This window comes from Lampetra planeri, unplaced genomic scaffold (assembly GCF_965212315.1).
Source record: "Lampetra planeri unplaced genomic scaffold, kcLamPlan1.2.h2 scaffold_1747, whole genome shotgun sequence".
Classification (NCBI taxonomy): domain Eukaryota; kingdom Metazoa; phylum Chordata; class Hyperoartia; order Petromyzontiformes; family Petromyzontidae; genus Lampetra; species Lampetra planeri.
The window spans coordinates 11,659-25,935 of record NW_027614483.1 but is presented as its reverse complement, the minus strand read 5'-3'; the positions used below and the strand labels follow the sequence as shown (position 1 = coordinate 25,935).

The following is a 14,277-nucleotide window of genomic DNA, read 5'->3' as shown; positions in this document are numbered from 1 at the left end:
GTACTCTGGACATTTCTCCATAAATATATTTATGATCATCTTGAGTTTTGCACATAATCTTCTGTCAAAGCCCACAGCACCAATATGTTTCACATGTTGTTCCATCTGACAGTGTCTCTATTGAATGCTGCATGTGTGTTTCTCTTTGTTTGGTGTGTGACAGATGTTCAGTTTCCTCCCTGATGCAGATTGGCAGGCTTTTGTTTGCAGATCAAGTTTACCTCAGGCCAACAATGCAGAAATGATAATGTGATAATGTGTCTAAATTATCCAACCTCCTCTTTGATTAATATCATTGAATCATTAGTCATGAATTACTGTTCTAATTGTCTTTCAGAATATTAACCCCAGAGAGTTTTTAGGGGTCATCACAAGATTTCATTTCTAACTTTTTTCAAACTTTCTCATGTTTTTGTTCCAAATATAATGTCAATAAAGTAACAGTATATGGGTCTTTGCCGGCTTAGAGTAAAACATTTTCCTCAAAAAAACAATGATGAGATATTGAGAAAGAAAACAGTGCTAGGAGGTAAACGAGGATCGGAGAGCTCCGCTCCCACTGATCATCAATACTTCAACAGAAAAGAAGAAAATTACAATTTACAATTTACAGATATATAAAGGGCTACTTGCCTTTTATTGAAAGTAAACATGTTACTTGTGCTGTCTGGAGGTGTGTGTGTGTGTGTGTGTGTGTGTGTGTGTGTGTGATGATGACGGATGACGGCACTGCTCCCGCCCACCACCATCTTCCACCATCATGTGGTGAGCGGACTGACTCAGTGGGCATTCTGGAGGTTGGTATGGAGATGTGTGTGTGTGTGTGTGTGTGTGTGTGTGTGTGTGTGTGTGCGTGTGTGCGTGCGTGGGGGGGGTGTTGCTGATCGTGCTGTGAGCACTGACCCTCTGCTGATGACCACAACAACACAGATAAAGTGAAGTGTTGTGACCACTTTTCTCCAAAGAGGAAAGTAAAGTGTGACAGTGGATGTGAGGGAACTTTGAGCAGCTGTGCTGACAGACGAGTCGGTGATGGTGGACGGGTACAGTGTGGCCACAGCACTGGGATTGTTTTCACAGCACTGTGTCCTTACGTAACAAAATGTCTCACGCAGATCTTCTGGTTTGTTGACAGGCTGTATTGGGTGTCACACACAGATTGACAGATTCACATTAGTCACCATCCCTCCCTGGTTTTATCCATCTGTTCCCAGCACCTTGTTATCTGCATCTACTCTCCAATGCCAAGTTCTCTTCTCATTTGTGTTGCTGTCTCTGTGCCGTCTCTACCCCCCCCCCCCCCCCCCCCCCAGACAGTCCCGCTGAGGAATGTGGTCTGAAACCAGGCGACCGAATCCTCTTCCTCAATGGACTGGACATGAGGTCTGTTGTTAAATGATTATTATCATTATCATCATTATCATCACTGTAATTATCATCATCACTGTCATTAGCAGGAATAGAATCAGTAGATAAACAGTCAAGTTTGGGTCACTGGCAGCAGAGAGATTGTTTGGAGAGTTTAATTTGTCTTGGTGAAAGTTCATCTACTGAAAATGTTCCTCTTTCATATAAACAACTCACGATAGAAAATCCATTTAATGCAGTTTTGCTGCCTTGTCAGAGGTTGCTGCCTCAGTCTCAGCTTCAAACCTCCAAAACACCGGTTGCATTCACTAAATTCAATCTGACACAAGGTCTCGTGAGACATTTTTAAGAGATAAAGGTCCTTTAATGATCAAAGTCAGCTTTATTGCCAATAACTGTAATATGTACCAGACAGACACAGAATGGAAATGGTGTTTCTTTCTGTCCCTTCAGTGTGTCGACAAACATAGATATAAAATAGGATAAGATGATCAAAACAGCAAAGATACTATTGTTATATATAATAAAAATACTACTACTAATAATAATAACAACCATAATGATCAATTATTATTATCATTATCATGATTACTTTTCTTATTATTATTATTGTTATTATTACTATTACTATTATTATTACTATTACTATTACTATTATTTTCATTATTATTATTATTATTATTACTCTTATTATTTTTTCTTTTGATGTATCAATACATGAACAATGAATCCAATCGTGAAATGATCATCCTGAAGAAGCACCTTCGGCGTTGATGCGTGTTTGTACATGTAGCTATGAGAAGACCCACGTGAGTTTACGTAAACACAACTCTTCTTGTGGGTAGTCGTCTCAGGACTTTACGTGCTGTTGACCCGCTGCAGCGAGTGTATGTGGGAGTGAGGATAAAAAAAAGTGCATGTACAATTTAATTGTACTTGTCGTTCGGCAGAAACAGAACATCAGTAGTAAATAGTCAGTAAATCCAAACCTGAGAGGAAACACTACGAGTCGTGTGACAGGCTGCTGCCTGAATTAGACTGATGCTGGGTAATTTCTCCCTGATAACACGCTGCTGCTGTAACACTCAACGACGTGATCAGAGACAGAAGAAAAGGGCACAGTGTAGCTCCATGTGGTTTAAGGTCCAAAACAGACAGTATGATGATATTATTTACTGTGGTGTCGTCATACAAGAACCCCTGGAATCTTAGACGAACACATGTAGAAGCGTGTCGTCTATTTTGAAGTTAACATGAAGCTGTTGCCATAGCAACATCCAGGTTGTCCTGCACTTTCTCGTGTGATTTCGGAGACGTCTGTCACACGTTGGTCACACATTCGTCCGTGTAGGTCCATTCGACGCTGATGACGTTCTGTGTGATGTTTGTGAATATAAAACCATGAACAGAGATTTACCGACAGTCATTTCAGGTGAATTAAGATCAACTAACTCTCATTAGAGCTTGTTAACATATGGACGTGTGCATATATGCACACGCTAAAGAACAAAACATGAGTTACCACCGTCAGTCCACTAATGCTGATGGAAGGACCTGTGTTATAAGAAAGAAAGAAAGAACAACAAACAACAGACAAGTTTCTGGATTCACTCTTGAAAAGTTTGGGAGCCACGACTGAGATGAGTCACTCAGGCAGATTACATAACAGCAGCCTGACTTCACTCTGTCTGCTTTTGAACTTCTTTTACTTCTTTAACTTATCTAACTTTCTCTCGGTAGCGTGTTTCATTCATCGTTTCCTCTTTGCAGGAACTGCTCCCATGAGAAGGTGGTGTCCATGCTGCAGGGCAGCGGGGCGATGCCCACTCTGGTGATAGAGGAAGGTCCATCCGACTGCTCCTCAGACCAAACGGAGCCAGACGAGTCTCCCGGCCTGGGTCCCACCATGATTCCTCGCTCGAGGTGACCGCCAACCTCTCAGTCAGGGATACATCAGCTAAGTGTCAGTGCCCGTGATTGAATGTAACGTGTAAATGCTGATGAAGCTCCTGTGTCGGCTGGTCAGGTCTCCAGCCCTCAGTTCTCTGCAGTGGGTGGCTGAGATTCTTCCACCCAGCATCAAAGTCCACGGACGGACATTCAGCCAGCAGCTGGACCATCTGCTGACCATCCAGGAGAGGTACACGGTCTGCAAGGCTCTGGAGACCTTCTTCCAGCACAGGTCAGTGCCGCGCGGACACGGTGGGACTAAGTCCAAACAAAAGGAGATTCAGAGTATTTATCTATTAAATGACTGCACGTCCATCCCTTTCATCCCTTCAGAGCATCTATGAAAGTCCATGATCAGAGCCATAGAACTTGCTGGTAGCAGTTCCAGCTGCTACCTGGTAGTTCCTTGGTCCAGTCTGCAGTGCTTCAGACATTCTTTTATCCCTGCATCTATCAGGACTCTCAATGTGAACATATAGTGTAGTGTAATTTATTGAATAACTATGAAAGTGTGCAATGGGTTTCCCGTTTTTTTGCTTTTCTATGAACTACAGGACCAGCAGAGTCCACAAAGAGACTTGTGTATGAAAGTGTATGAAATGGAACTATAAATGTATCTTCAAGTATATTTACGAGCCCCTGAGCTCAAACAAAGCCTCATGCAGCAAACAGCAGATTTAACACATGACAACAATTATATTATCAAGCTAATTTACTTTGACACGTTCTAAGAGGAGAGCAGCTGTTGCCGGGGAAACAGTTTGTACTGCACGCGGCTGCTGTATGCGGCGGCTGAGGGTGTAGCAGGCAACAGAGAGGTGGATGAAGTGGAGGGACGTGACAAATGCACATCGACATGAAAGAATGAAGAGATGGATGAATGATGAGTGTAACGGATAAGAAAAGTGTCAGTATTACAATAAACACATGAGGCAGGAAGTGGACGATACCGTTTCTACTGTAAATGTGTGGAGTAAAAAACATGCTTCATCGTCTTTCATCCGTCTCAGCAACAGTTCTCAACACACATGCAGCAAATCTGCTTGGCCGTGAAATCCTGTCATCGACAGGCGCTTCCACACTGATTGTTACATAAAGAGGATGTGTGTTCTTTTGTTGTGCTCTGCAGGAATGTGGACACTCTGATCGTAGACGTGTTTCCGGTGTTGGACACGCCGGCCAAACAGCTGATCTGGCAGTTTATTTACCAGCTTCTGACCTATGACGAACAGGAACGCTGTCAGGGCAAACTGTCACGTTTCCTGGGTTTCAAGAGCAGCGGTGAGCGTTTGGAGACACTCTGACATTCACAAAGCGTCACATACTGCAGATCTTTACAGTCATACTGATGATGTATCACATACATCAGATATGCATCATATACACAAATATGTATCCTATACATCAAATGTGTCAAAAACAGTAAACTGCATTCGGTTGGCTCCTAGTGGTTTTTCACGGCCTGTCTATGCAGCGTCATACTAGATGAGGTTGTGTGTGTGTGTGTGTGTGTGTAGCAGTGTTAGAGCCTGACGTAGCTCCGGAGCACCACAGGCGGAGCAGCTCCATGCGTGTGACAGGGACGTCGTATCGCGGCATCGTCCGTGAGAGGAGCTCTGACGACTGCATCATCGGGACTCACCTGGGAATGGGTACGACACACACAGCAGCCAACATCTGGACTCTATCACCACAAACTCAGTAGCAGAGCGTGTTTACCTTGTTTATCAAACAGAAAACTACATACATGTACTCACATGGATGTCTGCTTCAACCCTATGGAGAGTTGATGGAATAAAAACCATCCAGTAGTTTTTGTGTAGGCTCCACTCCAGAGCTCATTCAGGGTCCCATCCAATCAGTAATCTCATCTCATCTGGAGGCTGTGTTATGTAATCTGAGTGTCGGCTCCCACGTGGGGACGTCGTACAGGAAGTATGAAGCTGCTTTTGTTTTCTTCCATCAGCAGGACGAATGCACCAATTTACTCCCAGCTCAGGCTTCACATGTTTCATTCATGGGTTCTCCTGGTTTTCATCGCTAATTCCTCCTCCAGGAGCTTGTGGCTTTCGCTCCCTCCCACTCGCTGCTTCATCCTCTCTCCTCTGAGCTGGGGGGGGTGGATGGAAGGAGGAGGCTTATGTCCACGTGTCACTCTTCATGCTTTATTGTGCTGTAGGAATTCATGTGGATGAGTGTGGCAACCCGGAGGAGAGGCAGTCAGGAGATGGAACCTCCTTCCCTGAGTCCCCTGACTTCAGTCACGTACGTATCTGCAGCTTCTAGCGCCTCAGAAACTGGCATAGTGAATGCCAGTGATGTTCTCTGTGCTCTCTGGTGCATCATCGTTTGAAGGTCTGCTGACAGAGCCGTCTGATGAATGATGCAGACCTTCAAAGTTCCTGTGTGCTAACCGGCAGATCATGCCTCCATTCATAGATGACAGGCGTGTACACGGAGCTGGAGAACGTGTACGCGGGCAAGAGTGTGTCTCCACTGCAGGGTGGCTCCTCAGCGGAGGCGGAGGGGCCGGGTCAGACTGAGGCCTACGGGCGCTCTCTCTCCCCCCTCACCCTCCCCCCACTCACAGGTACACACAGTCACGTGCACACAAAGCTTTGACATGCTCATCAGGGACGGCCACCGTCTTGATATTGATTTTTTTTTTGCCTCAATATCACATGACCGATGACTGCATGCTGTTCACGTTGCCATGGTAACCTCATCGTTACCTCCATAATAGCGAGCAGTGTCGCCCTCCGACCCTCCACAGCTGAACACACCAACGTCTTCACATTCCCTCTCCACAGGTTCCCGTAAGTCCGGCCTGGCCCTGACCTGGAAGGAGCCGCTCCCCACTCCGGTGTACGAAATCCACCACCAGAGCAGCGTGGACTCCAACCCTTACGTCAGCCTGGAGAGCCCCCCCGCCTCCCCGCAGCACAGCCCCAACACCCTGACGCGCCGCAAGAAGCTGTTCACCTTCTCCCGCCCGCCGCGCAGCCGCGACACAGACAAGTTCCTGGACGCCCTGAGCGAGCAGCTGGGCCACCGCGTCACCCTGGTGGACGACTACATCCCCGGGGACAATGACTACGAGGAGGTGAGGAGGATCGGCCTCCAGATAGATGTGTTCATACACACACACATGAAGTACACATTCATTCTTATAATGTTAACGTGAGTTTGATGAAAAATCATGAATAGTAATAAGAATTATTAGTTATTCTGACTCTTTTCTCGTTCTATAAATAAATCAAATGTATATTTATATAACCAGGAAGTCATTTCATTGTAGTGTTGCATGTTGACATTAGAGCGGCTCTAATGTGCACTACAATGTGTCACATGAACAGATATATCACGGTGGTTGTCATGGTTTCAGAAGAAGAGGTGTGCCCGTAAGTAAAGCATGAATAAATCTAAAATAAGTTATACAGTATTTCTATATCTGCTTTGCTTTCGGAATCCGACATCAGCCATTGTAGCAGTGTTTCACCTTTATGACGTGGACTCTCAACTTCGATATTTGGCACCAAAAGCAATGATGGACTACATGCATGTGCTTTCAAATTACAGAGGCTAACACTTTTATCTTACTGAAAAAAACTGCATGTGCATTCACTGCTATTTATTGATTGATTTGTGTATTTGTAAAATTATGTTCAAAACAATGAGGTTAACAACAGATCCTATCATGCCTGCCTATGTAATTCAATGTAGGATAGTCATACTGCATTTACTGTATGTATTGTTTATTACATGTCGCACACATGCACAAATTGATAATAATGCATGTTTAGCTCTTATCTATTTTGTTATTTTTTACTATATATATTCCCTTATATTTTATCCTGTTTTATTGCTTCAGCCGCTACTGTTCCCCGGTGTATGACAGGGCAGATTTATCATAACTCATCTTTTCTTATCTTATCTCATTCCTTGTTGGTTTTTTCCTTAGTTTGGAAAAGATTTATCATCGATCTGTTGAGGATGTTTGTCATCACTGAGTCTGTTTGTGTTCCCCACTGACTCTGTGACTCTCCTCCCTCCAGATGAGTTTCCACGAGGAGCAGGAGCTGGACTTCATACCTCGGCGGCTGAGCAGCGGCAGCAGTGAAGATCACAGTAGCAGCGATGAGGCCTCCTCTCCCTCTTACTCCTCAGGCTCTGAGCACATCCCCCCTCCTCCCACCCAGAGTCCTCCACCTCCTCCACCCTTCCAGGCTTTGATACCTCCTCCGGTCCAGTTCACCGACCCCCGGCCACCTGTTCGCTTTTCTCCGGAGCACGTCCCCCGCAGCAGGATGCCCTTCCAGCCACACCACCCGATCATCCCCCCTCCTCCGCCCCCTCTGAGGACCTTACTGTCCAACCGCTCTCCTATACACAAGGTGCTGCCCTCCAGAGAGGAGCGCTTCCAGACCTCCAGCCGCTTTTCTCACACCGCCATTGGCTCCACCACTCTGCGTGCGTCCCAGCCGTCCCGCCCCAGCTACCTCCCCCGGCAGCTCAGCCAGCCCCAGCCCATCGTCCAGCCGTCTCCCCAGCCATCCCCTCAGGTGCTGAGGCCCAGCCAGCTGGTCCTCCAGAGACACCACCAGCTCCACCACCAACACAGCTACCAGGGCCCGCTGCCACCCTCCCTCCAAGAACACAGCTCGTCCCTCTGCCAGAACCCCGCTGTCCCCTCAGTGCACTCGCAGGCTCCAACCGCTCACTCCACACTCCCCAGCCACACAAAGACCTATGACCCCCCCCAGCAGGACCAGTCGCAGCAGGTAACAAACAAACCAAGTGTTATTCATTCATCTTCTCCCTCTTCCTCCAGTTGTGGGTCCCTCCTGTCACAGGGGGCGACAGACAAACATTCACGCACACGTTCACACCTACAGGCCCCCCAGGAATCAAACCAGGGACCTTCTCAATATGAGGCGACAGTGCTAACCACTGGTCCACGGTGTCGCCTCAATAAACGATATGATAAAGTCATGAATACCTCTCTGGAACAATGTGTGTCTGATGTTGTTTTGTTCGATTGTACTTCAGGTGCCCCCACCCCCGCCTCCACCCCTGCCCCCGCCATGTGACGCACCTCCCCTGCCGAAGACAAATCACCAGGCTTCAGACACCAGCCACATGAGTGTGAAGCGTCTGCGCTGGGAGCAGGTGGAGAACTCCGAGGGCACCATCTGGGGTCAGGTGAGTCCGAGGTCACATGGGGACACACCAACAGCGTGTTTGATGGAATAAGTGGACGGTGGAAAGCAAACACGGTCTTCTTGTCGAATGGTGGCCCTCGTGTGTGACTCTTCTCACCTCAGCTCTTAGCTCTCTCAGTCCACCTCCACCTCTCCTCCCACCTACTCATCGTCTCTGTTGTGACTGTGATGAGTCACGGCGGCTTCAGAGCAGAACTCAGACCCCAGCCGACGGTCTCGTCTCTACTGAATGGTGACACAGCGTTAGCGTAAACACCTGCCTCGATGTTCTGTGACGGATGTGGCGCAGGGAGAGTAACCTACACAGAGGCACGTCACGCCCCCTTGTGGCCTGAATGAAGACGCATACAGTATTCATGCCTCATTGAAGTAGTCGCATCATTAAAAATCGATTTCTGTTCTTGGTTGGAGCAGCTGTGACACATGTTCCTGCAGGGTTAAGGCTTTACAGGGCAATCAACGTTCCAGACCCACTTTTTCCACATGTATCTTTCTTTTTTACGTTTGTTTTTTTCCCATAAATCAACGTCAATTACTTTTCCATATCTAGTTCTTTACAGTTTTGGGTAAAACTTTTTCTAGAAATGTCTAAAATATTCCCATGTGTATAGTATATACTTAACATATGATGACAATTATGTAAATAAATACATTCATCTTATAGAGCGATGGAAGTGAAGGGTCAATGAAGCGTTTCTCATCCTGATTGTCTCTGTTCAGCTGGGAGAGGACTCAGACTACGACAAGCTCACTGACATGGTGAAGTATCTGGACCTGGATCTGCACTTTGGTACTCAACGTAGACCCAGTAAGTGGATTCCTTTGCACCACCATCATCATCGTCACCATCATCACGTTAGTTTACTTCAGGTGTCCCCGCTGCACACGTCGTCATCAGTGTGTTTACTGACATGTTCTGTTGTGTTTCTGCAGTCCTGATGTTCTGCTGATGCTGCTCCATGTGTCTCGTCAACTAATCCATTCTCCACACGGCACCATGTCCCATCTGACTCTGTTCGGTAATAACGCAGCTCTGCCCTCATCCTGGTCGGAGCGTTTTATCCTCAGGAGAGTCAAAGGGCAGAGCCGTGTTATTAACCTGCAGCATGTAACCGCTGTGAACGTGTGTGGAATGGATCCCTGGTGCCTGGACAACACAATCCTCACACTGTTGTTAAAATGATCAGTTTCCCCTCCAGAGCCAGCCTTCCAGCCTGACAACTTCAAGAAGAAGGACGTGGTGGAGATTCTGTCTCATAAGAAAGCCTACAACGCCTGTGAGTAGGACAGCACGTGTGCACACACACACACACACACACACACTACACAGACAGAAACAACTGCAAACAACTGCAAACAACTGCAAACAAACTTTACACAGCCAGAAATGGCAGTGTAAAGTCTGAATCCTCTCCTCTGTGAGGTTTCCTCCAGGTACTCCAGTTTCCTCTAAATGTGTGAAAGTGAAATTTGGTGCTTCAATGTCAGAACATGTCAGCTGGATTGGCTACAGAATACAGAAAAAGAGATGGAGAGAATAAGAGAATAAATGACAGAAGAATACATTCAAATAATAATAACATTATTATTATTATTATTATTATTATTATTATTATTATTATTATTATTATTATTAATAATAATAATAATAACAATAATAATAATAATAACATTGTTGTTATTATTATTATTAATAATACTAGTGGTGATGTTAATAATAATAATAATAAGCAATACAGCAGCTTTTTTAATATTAGCAACAGTATGGGTTAAATACAAGTCATAACTAGGATTCAAATAAATGAGCATCTAATTCGAGAACCAGATAATTTTTGTAGAAACTATTCTATTAATTTTCAAATTGCATTTACTATTATTATTTGTACTACATAGTCGTAGGTCCACCTGCCTGCCTATTATCACACCCATAACACTTCCTGTTTTTATTTTATTTTCATTGATTTTTAATCTCCTTAACTGTTGAAAAGATACAGTTTTGGTCTTCATACACTCTCAAATGAACTGACTGAGTGGACTCAACTGCATGTGCCTCATGAAAACAGTAACGTCCTCCTCCTCCTCCTCCTCCTCCTCCTCCTCCTCCTCCTCCTCCTCCTCCTCCACAGCGATTCTCATCGCCCATCTGAAGCTCTCCCCTGCCGAGCTCCGCCAGGTCTTGATGAACATGACGACCGACCGTCTGGAGCCGGCCCACATCAAGCAGCTGCTGCTCTACGCCCCCGACGACGACGAGGTCAAACAGTACGAGCAGTTCGACCAGGACCCGACCAAACTGAGCGAACCGGACCAGTTCATCTTCCAGGTAGAGAGAGAGAGAGAGAGAGGAGACGGGGGAGCAGGGGGAGCATGAGGACCTGAGAGCTGCTGTGTCAGCAGATGCTGATGGTGCCCGAGTATAAGACTCGTCTGCGGAGCCTCCACTTCAAGACCACCCTGCCGGAGAGGACCGAGGAGATGAAAGTGGCCTACGACTACATCTACAAAGCCTCTGTGGAGCTGAAGACCAGCAAGAAACTGGCCAAAATCCTGGAGGTAAAACCAGACGTCGTCTTTGATCATCACACTGTTGGTTTCCATGTTGAGTTTAAAGTGCTTTTATTTGTTTTTAAATCACTCTGTGGACTCGCACCACGTTCTGTCTCAGATGCTGTGACACTATGAACCAGGAAGTCCCCTCAGAGCCTCTGGCTCTGCTCTTCTTACAGACACTGACGTCTGTGTCATGGTCTTGTAATGATTTCATTTTGTTCTACAGTTTTGTCACGTTGTCTCTCTGTTCTGTCTGTGGTTTTGTATTTTTCTTATACTGTGTTACCATGTTGTATGACTGACTGACTGCTGTGATGCTGTCAGCTACGTTCACTGACGACCTCTTTTCGTTCCGTGTCAGTTTGTGCTGGCGATGGGAAATTACCTGAACAACGGCCAACCCAAGAGCCATCGCACGACCAGTTTTAAGATCAACTTCCTCACTGAGGTACGGCTGCTCCTGTGGTTCTCTGTCTCTGGTGACTCGTCCCGTCTCATCCTTTCCTTCCTTTCCTTCCTTCCTTTCCTTCCTTCCTTCCTTCAGCTGAGCACGACCAAAACAGTGGATGGGAAATCCACCTTCCTGCACATTCTGGCCAAGTCTCTGTGCCAACATTTCCCCGAGCTGCTCAACTTCTCCAGAGACCTTACAACGGTGCCGCTGGCCGCCAAGGGTACGATGACGTTCCGGCAGCTTTCCAGCTCCAAGCAGCTGTTTGCTCTTTCCTTTGTCCGGACTCATGTCTCCTCCTGATTTGTCCAGTGAACCAGAGAGCCGTCACCGCCGAGCTGAGCGACCTCCACTCCACCATCCAGGACATCAGGACGGCCTGTCTGAAGATCCCCCTCACCTCCGAGGACCACTTTGCCTCCGTCATGAGCGTACGCTGACACCACAGGAACTTTAGATGAAGTGGACATGAGTCCTCCATGGACCTTCACAGCACCTTCTCTGGATGGGGAACAAAACTTTGGACTGTTTCTCTTAAAAATTGGTCCTTAAATGTGACTTTTGCTCGTCCGCAGAGCTTCCTGGAGAACAGCCACCCAGCGATCCAGTCTCTGGAGTCTCTGCAGACCAGAGCCATGGAGGAGTTCTCGAAGGTGGCCTCCTTCTTTGGAGAAGACAGCAAGTCCTCCAGCACAGAATCCTTTTTCGGCATCTTTGCTGACTTCATTTCTAAGTTTGAGGTGAGCGTCAAGTTCTTCTGCTGGGTTTCGTGTCAGTTAGAATTAACATAAATCAGCTCACACTTTGTTTGTCCTTTCTCCAGAGAGCTCTCAATGACACCCAGACCCCAGAGAACCCCAGGAGCCCCAGACTGTCTTCCCCTCTGGCCTGGTGAAGGCAACAACTTTTGCTGGTGGAATGTTTAAAACCGTGGAGCCGGTCGGCCTCATTTTCAGTCTGCGTACCACAACCGAAGTGCCAAGATCACACATGAAGACACTCAGGAGGAGAGAGCACACCATCTCTGGCAAACTGTTCTTGAGGTGCTGGTGGAGCTGCAGCGGTCAGCTCGCTCCCCGTACACTCCAGATCCTTCTTCCATTCCATACATATCATTTGAATACATTCCACAACACCTGTAAACATGAGCTTCATTCAGTGCAGGTTTTATCTCCACTGAATTGGAAGTGGTATTTACAGATGTGCTGGTGTTTATCCGCGTAAATCCGCTGACATTTGAGAGAGGTAAAGATAATAGAAGTGTTTATGAACTGATCAGTGTTCTACATCTAGTAAGAAAATAAATTCCAGACCTCTGAAAGTCGGATGAGATCATTGTTGACAACTCAGAGCCAGCAGATGTTTAGCTTAGCTTATCTTAGCTTAGCATAAAGGCTGGAAACAGTGAGGAAATAGTGAGTGACTCTTTAACCTGTGGAACCAGTTTAGATTCCTTCATCTAATTTAGATTAGATGAGTTCTGTTTTCATGAACAAAACCTTAAAACATCAAACTCAGGACTATTTCCTGGCCTAAAAACGGTCTTTTCTCAGTTGCCTAGCAACCACATACTGCATAGGAACACTCCGTGAAGGAGAGTCACGATAGTCTCGCTCCTGTTCAGGATCAGAGCAGGTACGAAGCTTAAAGTCACCATGGCTTCATCAGCAGACTGCTGCTTCAGAAACAGAATTCAAATTCAAATATCGTTGAACTCACAGAGATAAAACTTTTATTTTAAAACGATTCGTTAATCAATCCACATCAAGGTATATTTGTAGCAAAAAAAAGTTTAAAGTTGATCCTGCTGCTGCGTTCTGTAATATTAAGTGTGGAACAAAAATCTTAAAACAAAAAAACAAAAAAAGTCACACTTTGTCTGATTTCCTGACAGTATTTTTTTTTGACAAAGCAGAATTCTTTATATATATATATATATATATACACACACACACACACACATATATAATATAAAAGTATAAAACATATTTCAAATATGTATAAAGGTCTAGAAGCCCCATGTTATTACCTGATGAATGTACAACAGGAAGTTGCGTGTTTAGATGTAACAGTAAAACATTAAGGGATCAGGAGTGAATATACGTCCATTCTTCATCTGCAAATAATCACAGTCACATTTGAAGGCTGGTGTTTTGTATTTTTATGTGTGCGCACAAAAGGTGGATGAAGTTGACGGTGACTTTTGAAATGAGCGGGTGGTATAGGTTTGTCCCTCCTGTCAGGACGCCGTCTGCAGGGACGTTGGGACGTTGTGATTCTTGGCTCCCGGATCATCTGCTGCCGTGATGCGTGGACACACACACACACACACACTTTGGTCAGCACAGAAAGAGTCCGCTCGTACAGGAAGTTACAGGCAAGTAGTCGTGACTCTGCTCAGTGTTTTTCAGGCCGGCTGTTGAGTAGATGAAGTGTAACATGTAAAGAAAACTCTGTAAATTCAATTTTCTTCTGTTCTGGTCCTTCTGTTATACTCTTGACATGGTAGATCCCAGTTTTTGCTATGCATTGCTCATGAACTGTCACTCTGTTGACTGCTTGTGTCCTTCAACTTTCTATTGCAGCTTTTGTTGATCTTGCGGAGTCGACTGTGAGCTAAAGAAAAGACAAAAAAAAAAAATGCTGTTGACTGTGTTTGTCGTCCACAGCATGTTGGTCCAGTTGACATATGAACGTGTGCAGCTGGCAGCAGCCGCCCTCCCTGAATATTTAGGG

The 14,277-nt window shown here is 45.8% G+C and overlaps 1 protein-coding gene across 1 annotated transcript; it reads left to right on the top strand.

The window, feature by feature from the left end:
• Positions 1-1,313: 1,313 nt before the first annotated feature.
• GRID2IP (Grid2 interacting protein) lies at positions 1,314-12,436 on the top strand (the record flags this gene model as incomplete). The annotated part of the gene is made up of 19 exons (XM_078622727.1): positions 1,314-1,383; positions 3,139-3,291; positions 3,395-3,550; positions 4,448-4,599; positions 4,845-4,970; positions 5,498-5,583; positions 5,758-5,862; positions 6,092-6,421; positions 7,374-8,099; positions 8,368-8,520; positions 9,261-9,348; positions 9,740-9,817; positions 10,667-10,863; positions 10,938-11,093; positions 11,452-11,538; positions 11,635-11,764; positions 11,854-11,972; positions 12,117-12,281; positions 12,365-12,436. Coding segments are annotated over 19 exons (3,149 nt in total), but the record flags the coding sequence as incomplete, so codon positions are not given.
• Positions 12,437-14,277: the final 1,841 nt, after the last annotated feature.